We start from the raw sequence: 12,089 nt of genomic DNA on the forward strand, positions 1-12,089 counted from the left end.
TATGTATGAAAATTATCTTGGGCGAAATTTACGAATCTCCCATCAGCACGGTAACATAACCAGCTGAATTACTACTTACCGTTGTCCTTGATTGCTGGCTTATCATTCTTCTATTCTGGTGTTTGTAAATTACAGAAAAATATAGCGTCCTGTCTGATGGTTTCATAGAAAATGGTGAGTTAGGGAATACTTCAGAGCAGTTTTGCATACAAATAAGCTTGTAAAATCGCTAACTTGAGGGGGGGAAAAATCTTGATACTGGTCTTCGTAAATCTGGCATGCGATTCTTCCAATGTCTCATACCGTCTGTTATTTTTCTGGTGCGTTTGGTGCAAAACAAGCCTCATTCACAAGGAAGGAGGGTGGAGCTGCGTTTCAGGGTCAACCTCAGAGACGTGAAGTCTCTCTCCCCTCCCCTACCCTCCTCCTGACTCGCTTCTCCCCATCAGTCTCCATTGAGGCGCCGCACTCCCCCCCCTCCCCCCTCCTCACCGTCATACCTTTCTCTCTCTCTCTCTCTCTCTCTCTCTCTCTCTCTCTCTCTCTCTCTCTCTCGTGCAATTATTGACATAAAAGAAAAATCTTTCTCCACGTAAGCGATGGGGGCGTTAACTGTCTGTTTTTAGCGTTATACGCCACGTGTGTTGCTGCGTGCGTAAAGGGCCCTACACACGCGCCGACGGACGGACGAATTGGCGTTTTGACCCACCGATGCACTTTCCTTGTCGACGTCGGGTGGGTAGGACTAGAGTCCCTGTATAGGGAGAGAGTGGCCAACCGGACGATACAGCGGCCATTTTTCTGCCAAACTGCGGGCCAGACTTTTGAATGGCCAGTAGTGGGGTAGTGGAGCGCACACTCCGAATCAAAAGCACAAGACAATATGGCGAAATCATTCGTTAAATGCCTTTCTTTACAGCTATAATATACTCATAGTAGCCTCCTACGTACAGCACACGAAAATTTGATACAGTGGCTGTAAAAATTATTCGTTACTTGCATTTATTTCCTTTAAAGTTCGTTTACTAGACATATTGCTATGAAAGTACCGCAAATAAAAAATAGTGTATAGCATTTGTTTTGTATCGGAAGTGCATAACGCTAAAGATTTAACGTAGCTGTATTATGTCAGATGAATGAAAGTCGTAAGCAGTTTACTTGTGACATGCAAAAAGTGAGACGTATTAGTACTTGTCACATCTTCAAACTTTTTGCATGTCACGAAGTAAACAACTGCTTACGACTTTCTTTCATATATATACTGAATACCTCTCGTAGATAACAAACGAAAAGATCGCAAACGCTAATTACGTATTAAAAACGATATACAACCAAATCGAACGTGCATGCACAACGCATAACAAGTCTCTAAATTCAAATACCTTTTAATCGTTTCCAAAAGTCCTCTGAACTTCAACTCAAAAGCACGGCGAACATAGGAAGCGCGAGAGACGTTTGGCAGAAAAATGGCGCCAAAGATAATCACCCAATCACGGGTAACTTCACCTATGGCCACTCTCTCTGTATACAGGCTCTCTAGGTAGGACCATCCGGCAGCCCGACCGCCCCACCCCACCCAAGAAAACGTACAGTTGGTCCAACCGCCAGACAGTTCTTTGATCACTGCGCGCAGGATTAAATGCTGACCGTATGTACATAACAGGGTGCGAGGCGGGTGAAGTTGAGTTTCTGGAGAAATTTAAAGACCGTAGATGATTGTGGGACACATCGTGCGTGGAGTATAGATGCAAGAGCTTTTTCTTTTTAACGAATTCATAAAGCTTTCGTATGGCATGTAGAGAGAATCAATGTCCGTCGACCTTCTGTATTTGTGCTTTGTTTTATTGACTATACGTATCGGAAATCTAAAAAATCGACATTTGACGGATAGTAATCTAATACACACTAGGTTCATTGGTATAAGAGTTAAAAAAAGTTGTCTATATCTAAGACCCTTGCAACGAGCGAAATGAGACTTTTTTTAATCATGACAGTTGCCAAATGCTTTCTCTCAAATCTTAGCTTTTAGATTTGTGCCCGCTATGTGTGCCTTAATGTTCGAATTTGAAGTGAGTTTCTTAATCTTACAGGTGATCTTTTGTTACGTATATAAGTAAATTAAAAACGTTTACGTGAACATCTTTTATTTTGGTTTGCCATGATGCATTTCCTCAGTCAAATATAAATCACATTGCAGGTTTCGGGAGTCAATTTAGTTGATAGTTGTGTGGATTCAACAGTACTGAATTTGAGGTCTTCTTAACGTCTGGCACTAAGTAGAAATCGTAATGTATCTAAAATCTTCTGTGACTATACCTTATCGTTAAGATTTTATGTTCAGCTGTTTCAAAACGCATCTCATCCATTCTTAATTACGAAAATCGGCTCCCAGTTGCTTAAGTAACAATGTGGATAAATTTCTTTCCTTGCATTATGTAGCCACTTCTTTGCCCCAGCTTACCTCTAAAACAGCAGAGGCAAAACTTTTCTTGTTCGTGTGAAACCAAAAAATTCACTACAGGGCGGCGCCTGTAATCGCTGAGTGCAATCGGGACGTGTAGTAGGCTGCCACGAAATTGGTCACTCGGCCGATACGCTGATGCGTGTGTAGGAGCCTTAGATCACGCGCGCACGGGCTCTCGATCGACCATTGTTTCTTCAAAACGTAAAAATTTTTGCAATCTCGGAACAATTTGATAGATTCGAAGGAACAGCGAGCAACAGACAGGAAACATGATATTCGTAGAATACGTCGTCTATTATCGAAGGTAATAGTTTGTAGGAAGTGAAACATGGACGATAAACAGTTTGGACAAGAGAATAGAAGCTTTCGAAATGTGGTGCTACAGAAGAATGCTGAAGATTAGATGGGTAGATCACATAACTAATGATGAAGTATTGAATAGAATTGGGGAGAAGTTTCTGGCACAACTTGACAAAAAGGGACCGGTTAGTAAGACATGTTCTGAGGCATCAAGGGATCACAAATTTAGCATTGGAGGGCAGCGTGGAGGGTAAAAATCGTAGAGGGAGACCAAGAGATGAATACACTAAGCAGATTCAGAAGGATGTAGGTTGCAGTAAGTACTGAGAGATGAAGCTTGCACAGGATAGGGTAGCATGGAGAGCTGCATCAAACCAGTCTCAGGACTGAAGACCACAACAACAGTTTGCAGGTCTGTTCTGTGGATGCTTCGTGTATGTCCATAGAAAAACTGCCGTCTTAGTGAATGGGTATTGACTAGTGTCTGTCTGAAAACATGTTAAACACGTTGTGTGCACATAAGAGCGATTCTCTGAAGAAAATGTATAGTGAAAGTGAGATCCACAGCACGTAACGGAACAGTCGACTGAAACAGTTAAGTGATGTAAGAGACGGAACACGGGAATTCGTTGTAACGGTTACAACGCAGTGTGAGGACAAACGAGTGCACTAATTGCGCAGTTTATTTCCAGTAACAACGTTTCGTGTGGTCTGAAACGAGTGTGATTAAGCAACTCTTGCGACTGCTACAACTTTCCGGCAAGTGTCACCCTTCAGTTTAAAGTGCAGCATGACCGATAACGACTTGACGCGCTGGACGTCCGTCGGCGTACTTCCTGAGTCATAACTGTAGCACGCGTTAAATGATGCAATGCCGAAGTAACGTTTATAGTTGCGTGGCCGCAGCACTATTCGCTGCTTAGGCTCGCAGTTTTGCAAAAGATAGACGGAGAAAGGGTGGTGCTGGCCAGTATCAGGTCAGAGTATTGTGAACTCTTTCAGACAGCTATATGCTACGAATGCTCAGATACTGGCGAAGAAACAGGTTCTTGAAAGGACGGCACTGCATGCGCGGGGCTGGCTGTCGTATGCATTAGTCTGCATTTCTGAGGGTCAGTCTGCTCGACTTGAATCCGGTTTTACTATTCAAAATTCCTAGCACCAGACTTCAATAAGAAATGTCGTTTTTCGTTTGCAGTTCCGTTAGTTGATTGCTTGAAAATTAGTTGATTGCTTGAAAATTAGTTGATTGCTTGAAAATTAGTTGACTGCTTGAAAATTAGTTGACTGCTTGAAAATTAGTTGACTGCTTGAAAATTAGTTGACTGCTTGAAAATTAGTTGACTGCTTGAAAATTAGTTGACTGCTTGAAAATTAGTTGACTGCTTGAAAATTAGTTGACTGCTTGAAAATTAGTTGACTGCTTGAAAATTAGTTGACTGCTTGAAAATTAGTTGACTGCTTGAAAATTAGTTGACTGCTTGAAAATTAGTTGACTGCTTGAAAATTAGTTGACTGCTTGAAAATTAGTTGACTGCTTGAAAATTAGTTGACTGCTTGAAAATTAGTTGACTGCTTGAAAATTAGTTGACTGCTTGAAAATTAGTTGACTGCTTGAAAATTAGTTGACTGCTTGAAAATTAGTTGACTGCTTGAAAATTAGTTGACTGCTTGAAAATTAGTTGACTGCTTGAAAATTAGTTGACTGCTTGAAAATTAGTTGACTGCTTGAAAATTAGTTGACTGCTTGAAAATTAGTTGACTGCTTGAAAATTAGTTGACTGCTTGAAAATTAGTTGACTGCTTGAAAATTAGTTGACTGCTTGAAAATTAGTTGACTGCTTGAAAATTAGTTGACTGCTTGAAAATTAGTTGACTGCTTGAAAATTAGTTGACTGCTTGAAAATTAGTTGACTGCTTGAAAATTAGTTGACTGCTTGAAAATTAGTTGACTGCTTGAAAATTAGTTGACTGCTTGAAAATTAGTTGACTGCTTGAAAATTAGTTGACTGCTTGAAAATTAGTTGACTGCTTGAAAATTAGTTGACTGCTTGAAAATTAGTTGACTGCTTGAAAATTAGTTGACTGCTTGAAAATTAGTTGACTGCTTGAAAATTAGTTGACTGCTTGAAAATTAGTTGACTGCTTGAAAATTAGTTGACTGCTTGAAAATTAGTTGACTGCTTGAAAATTAGTTGACTGCTTGAAAATTAGTTGACTGCTTGAAAATTAGTTGACTGCTTGAAAATTAGTTGACTGCTTGAAAATTAGTTGACTGCTTGAAAATTAGTTGACTGCTTGAAAATTAGTTGACTGCTTGAAAATTAGTTGACTGCTTGAAAATTAGTTGACTGCTTGAAAATTAGTTGACTGCTTGAAAATTAGTTGACTGCTTGAAAATTAGTTGACTGCTTGAAAATTAGTTGACTGCTTGAAAATTAGTTGACTGCTTGAAAATTAGTTGACTGCTTGAAAATTAGTTGACTGCTTGAAAATTAGTTGACTGCTTGAAAATTAGTTGACTGCTTGAAAATTAGTTGACTGCTTGAAAATTAGTTGACTGCTTGAAAATTAGTTGACTGCTTGAAAATTAGTTGACTGCTTGAAAATTAGTTGACTGCTTGAAAATTAGTTGACTGCTTGAAAATTAGTTGACTGCTTGAAAATTAGTTGACTGCTTGAAAATTAGTTGACTGCTTGAAAATTAGTTGACTGCTTGAAAATTAGTTGACTGCTTGAAAATTAGTTGACTGCTTGAAAATTAGTTGACTGCTTGAAAATTAGTTGACTGCTTGAAAATTAGTTGACTGCTTGAAAATTAGTTGACTGCTTGAAAATTAGTTGACTGCTTGAAAATTAGTTGACTGCTTGAAAATTAGTTGACTGCTTGAAAATTAGTTGACTGCTTGAAAATTAGTTGACTGCTTGAAAATTAGTTGACTGCTTGAAAATTAGTTGACTGCTTGAAAATTAGTTGACTGCTTGAAAATTAGTTGACTGCTTGAAAATTAGTTGACTGCTTGAAAATTAGTTGACTGCTTGAAAATTAGTTGACTGCTTGAAAATTAGTTGACTGCTTGAAAATTAGTTGACTGCTTGAAAATTAGTTGACTGCTTGAAAATTAGTTGACTGCTTGAAAATTAGTTGACTGCTTGAAAATTAGTTGACTGCTTGAAAATTAGTTGACTGCTTGAAAATTAGTTGACTGCTTGAAAATTAGTTGACTGCTTGAAAATTAGTTGACTGCTTGAAAATTAGTTGACTGCTTGAAAATTAGTTGACTGCTTGAAAATTAGTTGACTGCTTGAAAATTAGTTGACTGCTTGAAAATTAGTTGACTGCTTGAAAATTAGTTGACTGCTTGAAAATTAGTTGACTGCTTGAAAATTAGTTGACTGCTTGAAAATTAGTTGACTGCTTGAAAATTAGTTGACTGCTTGAAAATTAGTTGACTGCTTGAAAATTAGTTGACTGCTTGAAAATTAGTTGACTGCTTGAAAATTAGTTGACTGCTTGAAAATTAGTTGACTGCTTGAAAATTAGTTGACTGCTTGAAAATTAGTTGACTGCTTGAAAATTAGTTGACTGCTTGAAAATTAGTTGACTGCTTGAAAATTAGTTGACTGCTTGAAAATTAGTTGACTGCTTGAAAATTAGTTGACTGCTTGAAAATTAGTTCACTTTGCGAGGTCTGAGCATTCACATTTAAATTTGCGTGTCCTTCCATTATATACCACCGAGCGAGGTGGCGCAATGGGTAGGGCACAGGAATTGCATTCGGGAGGACGACGGTTCAAACCCGCGCCCGGCCATCCTGATTTGTTTTCTACGATTTCCGTAAATCGCTTCAGGAAAATGTCGGGATGGCTCATTTGAAAGGGCACGGCAGACTTCCTTCCATCCTTCCCTACTCAGATGGGACCTATGACCCCGCTGTTCCCCTCCCCCGAGTCAACCAACCATTATATACTTTCCAAGTATAGTTTGAATATGTTATCAAATACTGCGATCAAGCCATCACTCATACTTTGGGTGATATTACATTTATTCCGATCAAACATGGACGTGATCGTTCTAATGCAAGAATAAAATTGTCATTGCAAATAAGCCACTCCTATATTGATCTGAAAGAAAATACTGACAGAATAGCTCGTTGGGCCGTTATTTCTTTCATAAATGCGCCAAGTAGGCCTACAGTAGTCATGTAAAGGACAAATACTTGTACATGTTGAGCGTGTCGCCACATTTACAAATTAGTGACGTGAATGTAAAATAACTCGTTATAAACCATTACGATTTATAGTGCAAATGATTCAGGATAAGAGAAGAGTTACCACGCTGCGACCAGGAGGCGTCCCGTAAGCTCAAGCGTGTGGTAGACCTGCAGCTGCTGAAGTTTCACTTGCAACAAATTGTACAAAAACCTAACAATATTAAGATATCTGCGATAATCCCGACAGACTTTCTCGGATTTTCATAGTTCAGACTTAAGAAGCTAGCTACCCCACGTGTTGTGCATTACAGCTATATGTACACCCGGCAAGCCACCGTATGGGACCACTACTAGTCATTTCCTTTCCTGATGCACTTGCAAATGGAGCGAGGGAAAAGCGACCGTCTGTATTCCTCCGTAAGAGCCCTAATCTCTCTAATATTCGTGGTTCTTACGCGAAATGTACGTTGGCGGCAGCAGAATCTTTCTGCAGTCGGCTTCAAATGCCTGATTTGTAAATTTTCTCAATAGGTTTCCACGAAAAAAGAATCGCTTTCCCTCCAGGCATCCCCATTTGAGTTCACGAAGCATCTCCGTAACAGTTACGTGTTGTTCAAACCTACCGGTAAATAATCTAGAAGCCCGTCTGTGAATCGTTTCGATGTCTTCCTTTAATCCTACCTGATGAGGAGCCCCAAACACTAGAGTAGACTCAGTGTGTCGCTCTAGTGTACTATATGCGGTCTCCTTTACGGGTGGAACCACACTTCCTCACATTCTCTCAATAAACCTAATTCGGCAATTCGTCTACCGTGCTTCAACCCTTACATCCTCATTCCATTTCATATTGATTTGCAACATTACACTTCACTAAACATACGCACCCAAAGCCCCGCCAAAATTGACATGCTTGTTACAGAGGCAAACTGTTTGAGCATTTTGCTGCGGAGTGGGCAAATGATAGTCGTCTGAAATACCACACACTTGTGACTGAAAACGGGAAAGTGATTCATACCATTAATACAGACGTGGATGGCGAAATGTGAACAGACCTGCAGGAGAGAACCATCGTACTGATTGTACAAAAGGACCATTACCTTAATGCCTAAACTTGTATAACCACACAAGTTTTCACATTGGTTATCCAGAGGATGTTGTTACTAATTGACAGATGTAATTGCTCTAAAAATGCTAACACAGTTTTCACTTTCTATTAGTTTGTATCGAAACTGACAACGTGCAAATGAAATACGCAAAAGTATTGGCAACAACTTCAGATCTCCAAATATTCTGCATACTTCTAGAGACCACGAATGGTAATAAATACACCAAATTTCAACTTTACGAGTATGATACGAAGTAGTTTTTCTCATGTTTCTTAGTGTTACGAAAGTCGTACGGCAGGTGTTGCGACCCCCTCCCCTCATATCTGGGAACCTATTGTGTATGCTCGTACCTTACGGATAAGGGCAAAAGAAAATAACCAAATTTATGTACAGTTTTGCAATTTATTTGAATGACGCAACCAGCCACAAATACTTTGTTTTGGGCTACCATGCCCATCTTTAGATGTCGAATACTTTGTTACCCAGATGTTTTGTTCAAGAGTATGTCGTCTGCTCCACACTGCAGAAGGACATTGAACTATTTGGTGCCACTTTATTTCATTAATAACAATGAGCTGAAGTGCTCGCATTTTTGTTGAAAAATAGTTTTCAGTTAAATTCCCGTAGATGGCGATTTGTTTCGTTATGGTCCATGGGGTTTTCTTGCTAGATGTATACGTTCTTTCCACACAGCACACGCATTGTAAACAAATTAATTCTCAAATATTCCGTGAGGAGCAGACATCTGCGTAACGAAAACTGTTAGCCATTTGAAGATGCACGTGGTAGCCCGAAACCGGTTAGGACACTAAAATAACAGTTCATTAACGACCGCGGAGTTTGGAACATCCAGTACAGTTTTGAAATCGCATCGAACCAAGGCACAGTTACTGTGAACCAAAGAGAGAATCTGAGTTAGTGCTGGATAATTGCTGTGAATTCGCAGACTAGCCTACGGAACTTCGATGTAAACAGGTGTACCTCGTTTTATACAACCAGCCAATAAAACACTGAGCGCTGATCATGATCGTTTTCGTGTGCGTAACCTTTCTACATACAGCTTAATTTGCTGTAGCATTGACTCCAGCAAATGAGCGGGAACGTGTTTTTGTTGCAGAGAGTAAAGCTGAGAGCGCCATAATGGGAGGCAAGCAGAGCAAGCGGTCGGTGGACATCACGACGACGCCGAAGAAGGGCGAGGTGGACGGCCAGCCGCTGGAAGGGCGTCTGGAGAAGATCGAAGACGGCGGCGACGCGGCCGCCATCAAGCCGGCACAGGCCAACGGCGACACCCACGCCCCGCCTGAGGGCGCGCAGGTGCGTAGCACCAGTAGTAGTGTTGTTGTTTTCAGTCCTGTGACTGGTTTGATGCAGCTCTCCATGCTACTCTATCCTCTGCAAGCTTCATCTCCCAGTACTTAGTGCAACCTATTCATCTCTTGGTCTCCCTCTGATTTTTACCCTCCACGCTGCCCTCCAATGCTAAATTTGTGATCCCCTGATGCCTCAGAACATGTCCTACCAACAGATCCCTTCTTGTCCAGTTGTGCCACAAATTTCTCTTATCCCTAATTCTATTCAATACCTCCTCATTAGTTATGTGATGTACCCACCTAATCTTCAGCATTCTTCTGTAGCACCACATTTCGAAAGCTTCTATACTCTCCTTGTCTAAACTATTTATCGTCCATGTTTCACTTTCATACATTGCTACACACCATACAAATACTTTCAGAAATGACTTCCTGACACTTAACTCTATACTCGATGTTAACAAATTTCTCTTCAGAAACTCTTTCCTTCCCATTGCCAGTCTACATTTTATATCCCCTCTACTTCGACCATCATCAGTTATTTTGCTCCCCAAATAGCAAAAGTCCTTTACTACTTTGTCTCATTTACTAATCTAATTCCCTCAGCATCATCCGACTTAATTCGACTGCATTCCATTATCCTCGTTTTGCTTTTGTTGATGTTCATCTTATACCCTCCTTTAAAGACACTGTCCATTCCGTTCAACTGCTCTTCCAAGTCCTTTGCTGTCTGACAGAATTACAATGTCATCGGCGAACCTCAAAGTTTTTATTTCTTCATGGATTTTAATACCTACTCCGAATTTTTTTGTTTCCTTTACTGCTTGCTCAATATACAGATTGAATAACATCAGGGAGAGGCTACAACCCTGTCTCACTCCCTTCCCAACAACTGCTTCCCTTTCATACCCCTCGACTGTTATAACTGCCAACTGGTTTCTGTACAAATTGTAAATAGCCATTCGCTCCCTGTATTTTACCCCTGCCACCTTCAGAATTTGAAAGAGTATTCCAGTCAACATTGTCAAAAGCTTTCTCTAAGTCTACAAATGCTAGAAACGTAGGTTTGCCTTTCCTTAATCTATTTTCTAAGATAAGTCGTGAGGTGAGAATACGTGTTCAAACATTTCTGCGGAATCCAAACTGATCTTCGCCGAGGTCGGCTTCTACCAGTTTTTCCATTCGCCTGTAAAGAATTCGCGTTAGTATTTTGCAGCTGTGGGTAGTAGTGTAGTGCGTTTAAAATTGGTTCAGACTTGACGTTTGGCTGACCAGAGGGAACTCGACGCCGTTGCCCAGGTAACACCAATGACGAGCCGGCTTTCCCTACCACGCCGCCAGCTGTTCGGCTGGTAAAGCGCCCCTGTTGCCACAACAGTACCACGTGGCGTGCAGCATTAGACGAGTCGGCGTTCGCCAGTTCTCATTGTATAGTTATATTTTGTCGCATTGGAATGTTCTGTAGTCATGAGGTATTGTGAAGAAATGTTCTGTTCGCGTTGCATTAGTAAAAACAGCGCACTACGTCTGAATAAGATATCTGCAATAAAACTGTAGTCCAGGATCACCGTTCACCAGTTGTGGAAGATAACGTTGTGCTGCAAATATATCCCTCGGAATTCGACAATAGTAATGGACAAAACGCCACACCACTGTTGTGATGCTTAGATCTCCAATGCAGTGGAGAAAAACGGATGTTTTGCTCAGGGTACAAATGTTGCATAAGATATGTACAAGGCGAAGTTAGTGGAACTTCAGGATTCCAGGTCGTCCGCAGCTCGTGGTCTAGTGGCTAATGTTGCTGCCTCTGGATCATGGGGTCCCAGGTTCGATTCCCGGCCAGGTTGGAGACTTTCTTTGGCTTGGGACTCCGTGTTTGTGGTGTCATTTCATCATTTGTGACAGTGGTTAGACTGGACAGTGTACAAAAATAGAGCTGTAAAAAAAAATTGGGACTTCGTACAGACGCTCATGAACCCGCAATTGAGCGCCCCACAAAACAAACATCACGCTACCAGGTCGACGAACAGGCTAACCGTAAAGGACATAGTTTGAGGCTTCCACCGTATCATGCTCATTTAAATCCGGCAGTGTATATGGGCCCAGGTGTAATGTAATGTGACAGAAAGCAACAAGAAGTTTACGCACACTCAGATTGAAATACTGGCAAAACAAGCCACTGCAAATGTTAAGACAGGACTGGTCTTGTTACCCATACCAAGGAGATGGTTGAGGAGGCATTGATTCACGGAGGACTGACGAGTTTTGAGGAATGTGTAACGTCTCTTGTTGCCATCTTAAAATCTGACGAATTAAATATGTGAGATGATTAGAGTTTATTATTGAATAGTTTCTTTAATATCATTTGACAAAGGTCGCTGATCGGCTGGTTTGCGCGGCTACCTGTTCAAGCAGTTACGCGAGCCTGCCAGGTTCCTTGCCGAGTAGGCCTGACATTATACTGTGGCCACCTGCTGACGCGCCCACCACACGCTGCCAACTACGTTTCCCTCCACTCCCTCCGTACTGGACTGTCAAAAGTCGCAACTTATTTTAAACGCACTGTGGTGGTGGTGGTGGTGGTGGTGGTGGTGGTGGTGGTGGTGGTGGTGGTGGTATAGCGGCCGTCGCGAAAACAGGCACCTTATGGTCATTTCACCGTCCTGAAGCATTGCCAGTCAGTGAAAATACC

At 41.1% G+C, this 12,089-nt stretch overlaps 1 protein-coding gene and 1 long non-coding RNA gene across 5 annotated transcripts in view; one reads left to right on the forward strand and one right to left on the reverse strand.

The window, feature by feature from the left end:
- Positions 1–12,089, forward strand: part of LOC126195224 (myristoylated alanine-rich C-kinase substrate) — a 495,457-nt gene that overhangs the window by 314,387 nt on the left and 168,981 nt on the right. For all 3 annotated transcript variants that reach the window (XM_049933748.1, XM_049933749.1, XM_049933750.1), the window contains one exon: positions 9,202–9,401. In XM_049933748.1, coding sequence (XP_049789705.1) covers positions 9,202–9,401 — 200 coding nt within the window. The remainder of the gene's footprint in view (positions 1–9,201; positions 9,402–12,089) is intronic.
- The window catches only part of LOC126195227 (uncharacterized), a 386,656-nt gene that overhangs the window by 282,772 nt on the left and 91,795 nt on the right, over positions 1–12,089 (reverse strand). The window lies entirely within an intron of this gene.

This window comes from Schistocerca nitens, chromosome 7 (assembly GCF_023898315.1).
Source record: "Schistocerca nitens isolate TAMUIC-IGC-003100 chromosome 7, iqSchNite1.1, whole genome shotgun sequence".
In the NCBI taxonomy this organism is placed as follows: Eukaryota; Metazoa; Arthropoda; class Insecta; order Orthoptera; family Acrididae; genus Schistocerca; species Schistocerca nitens.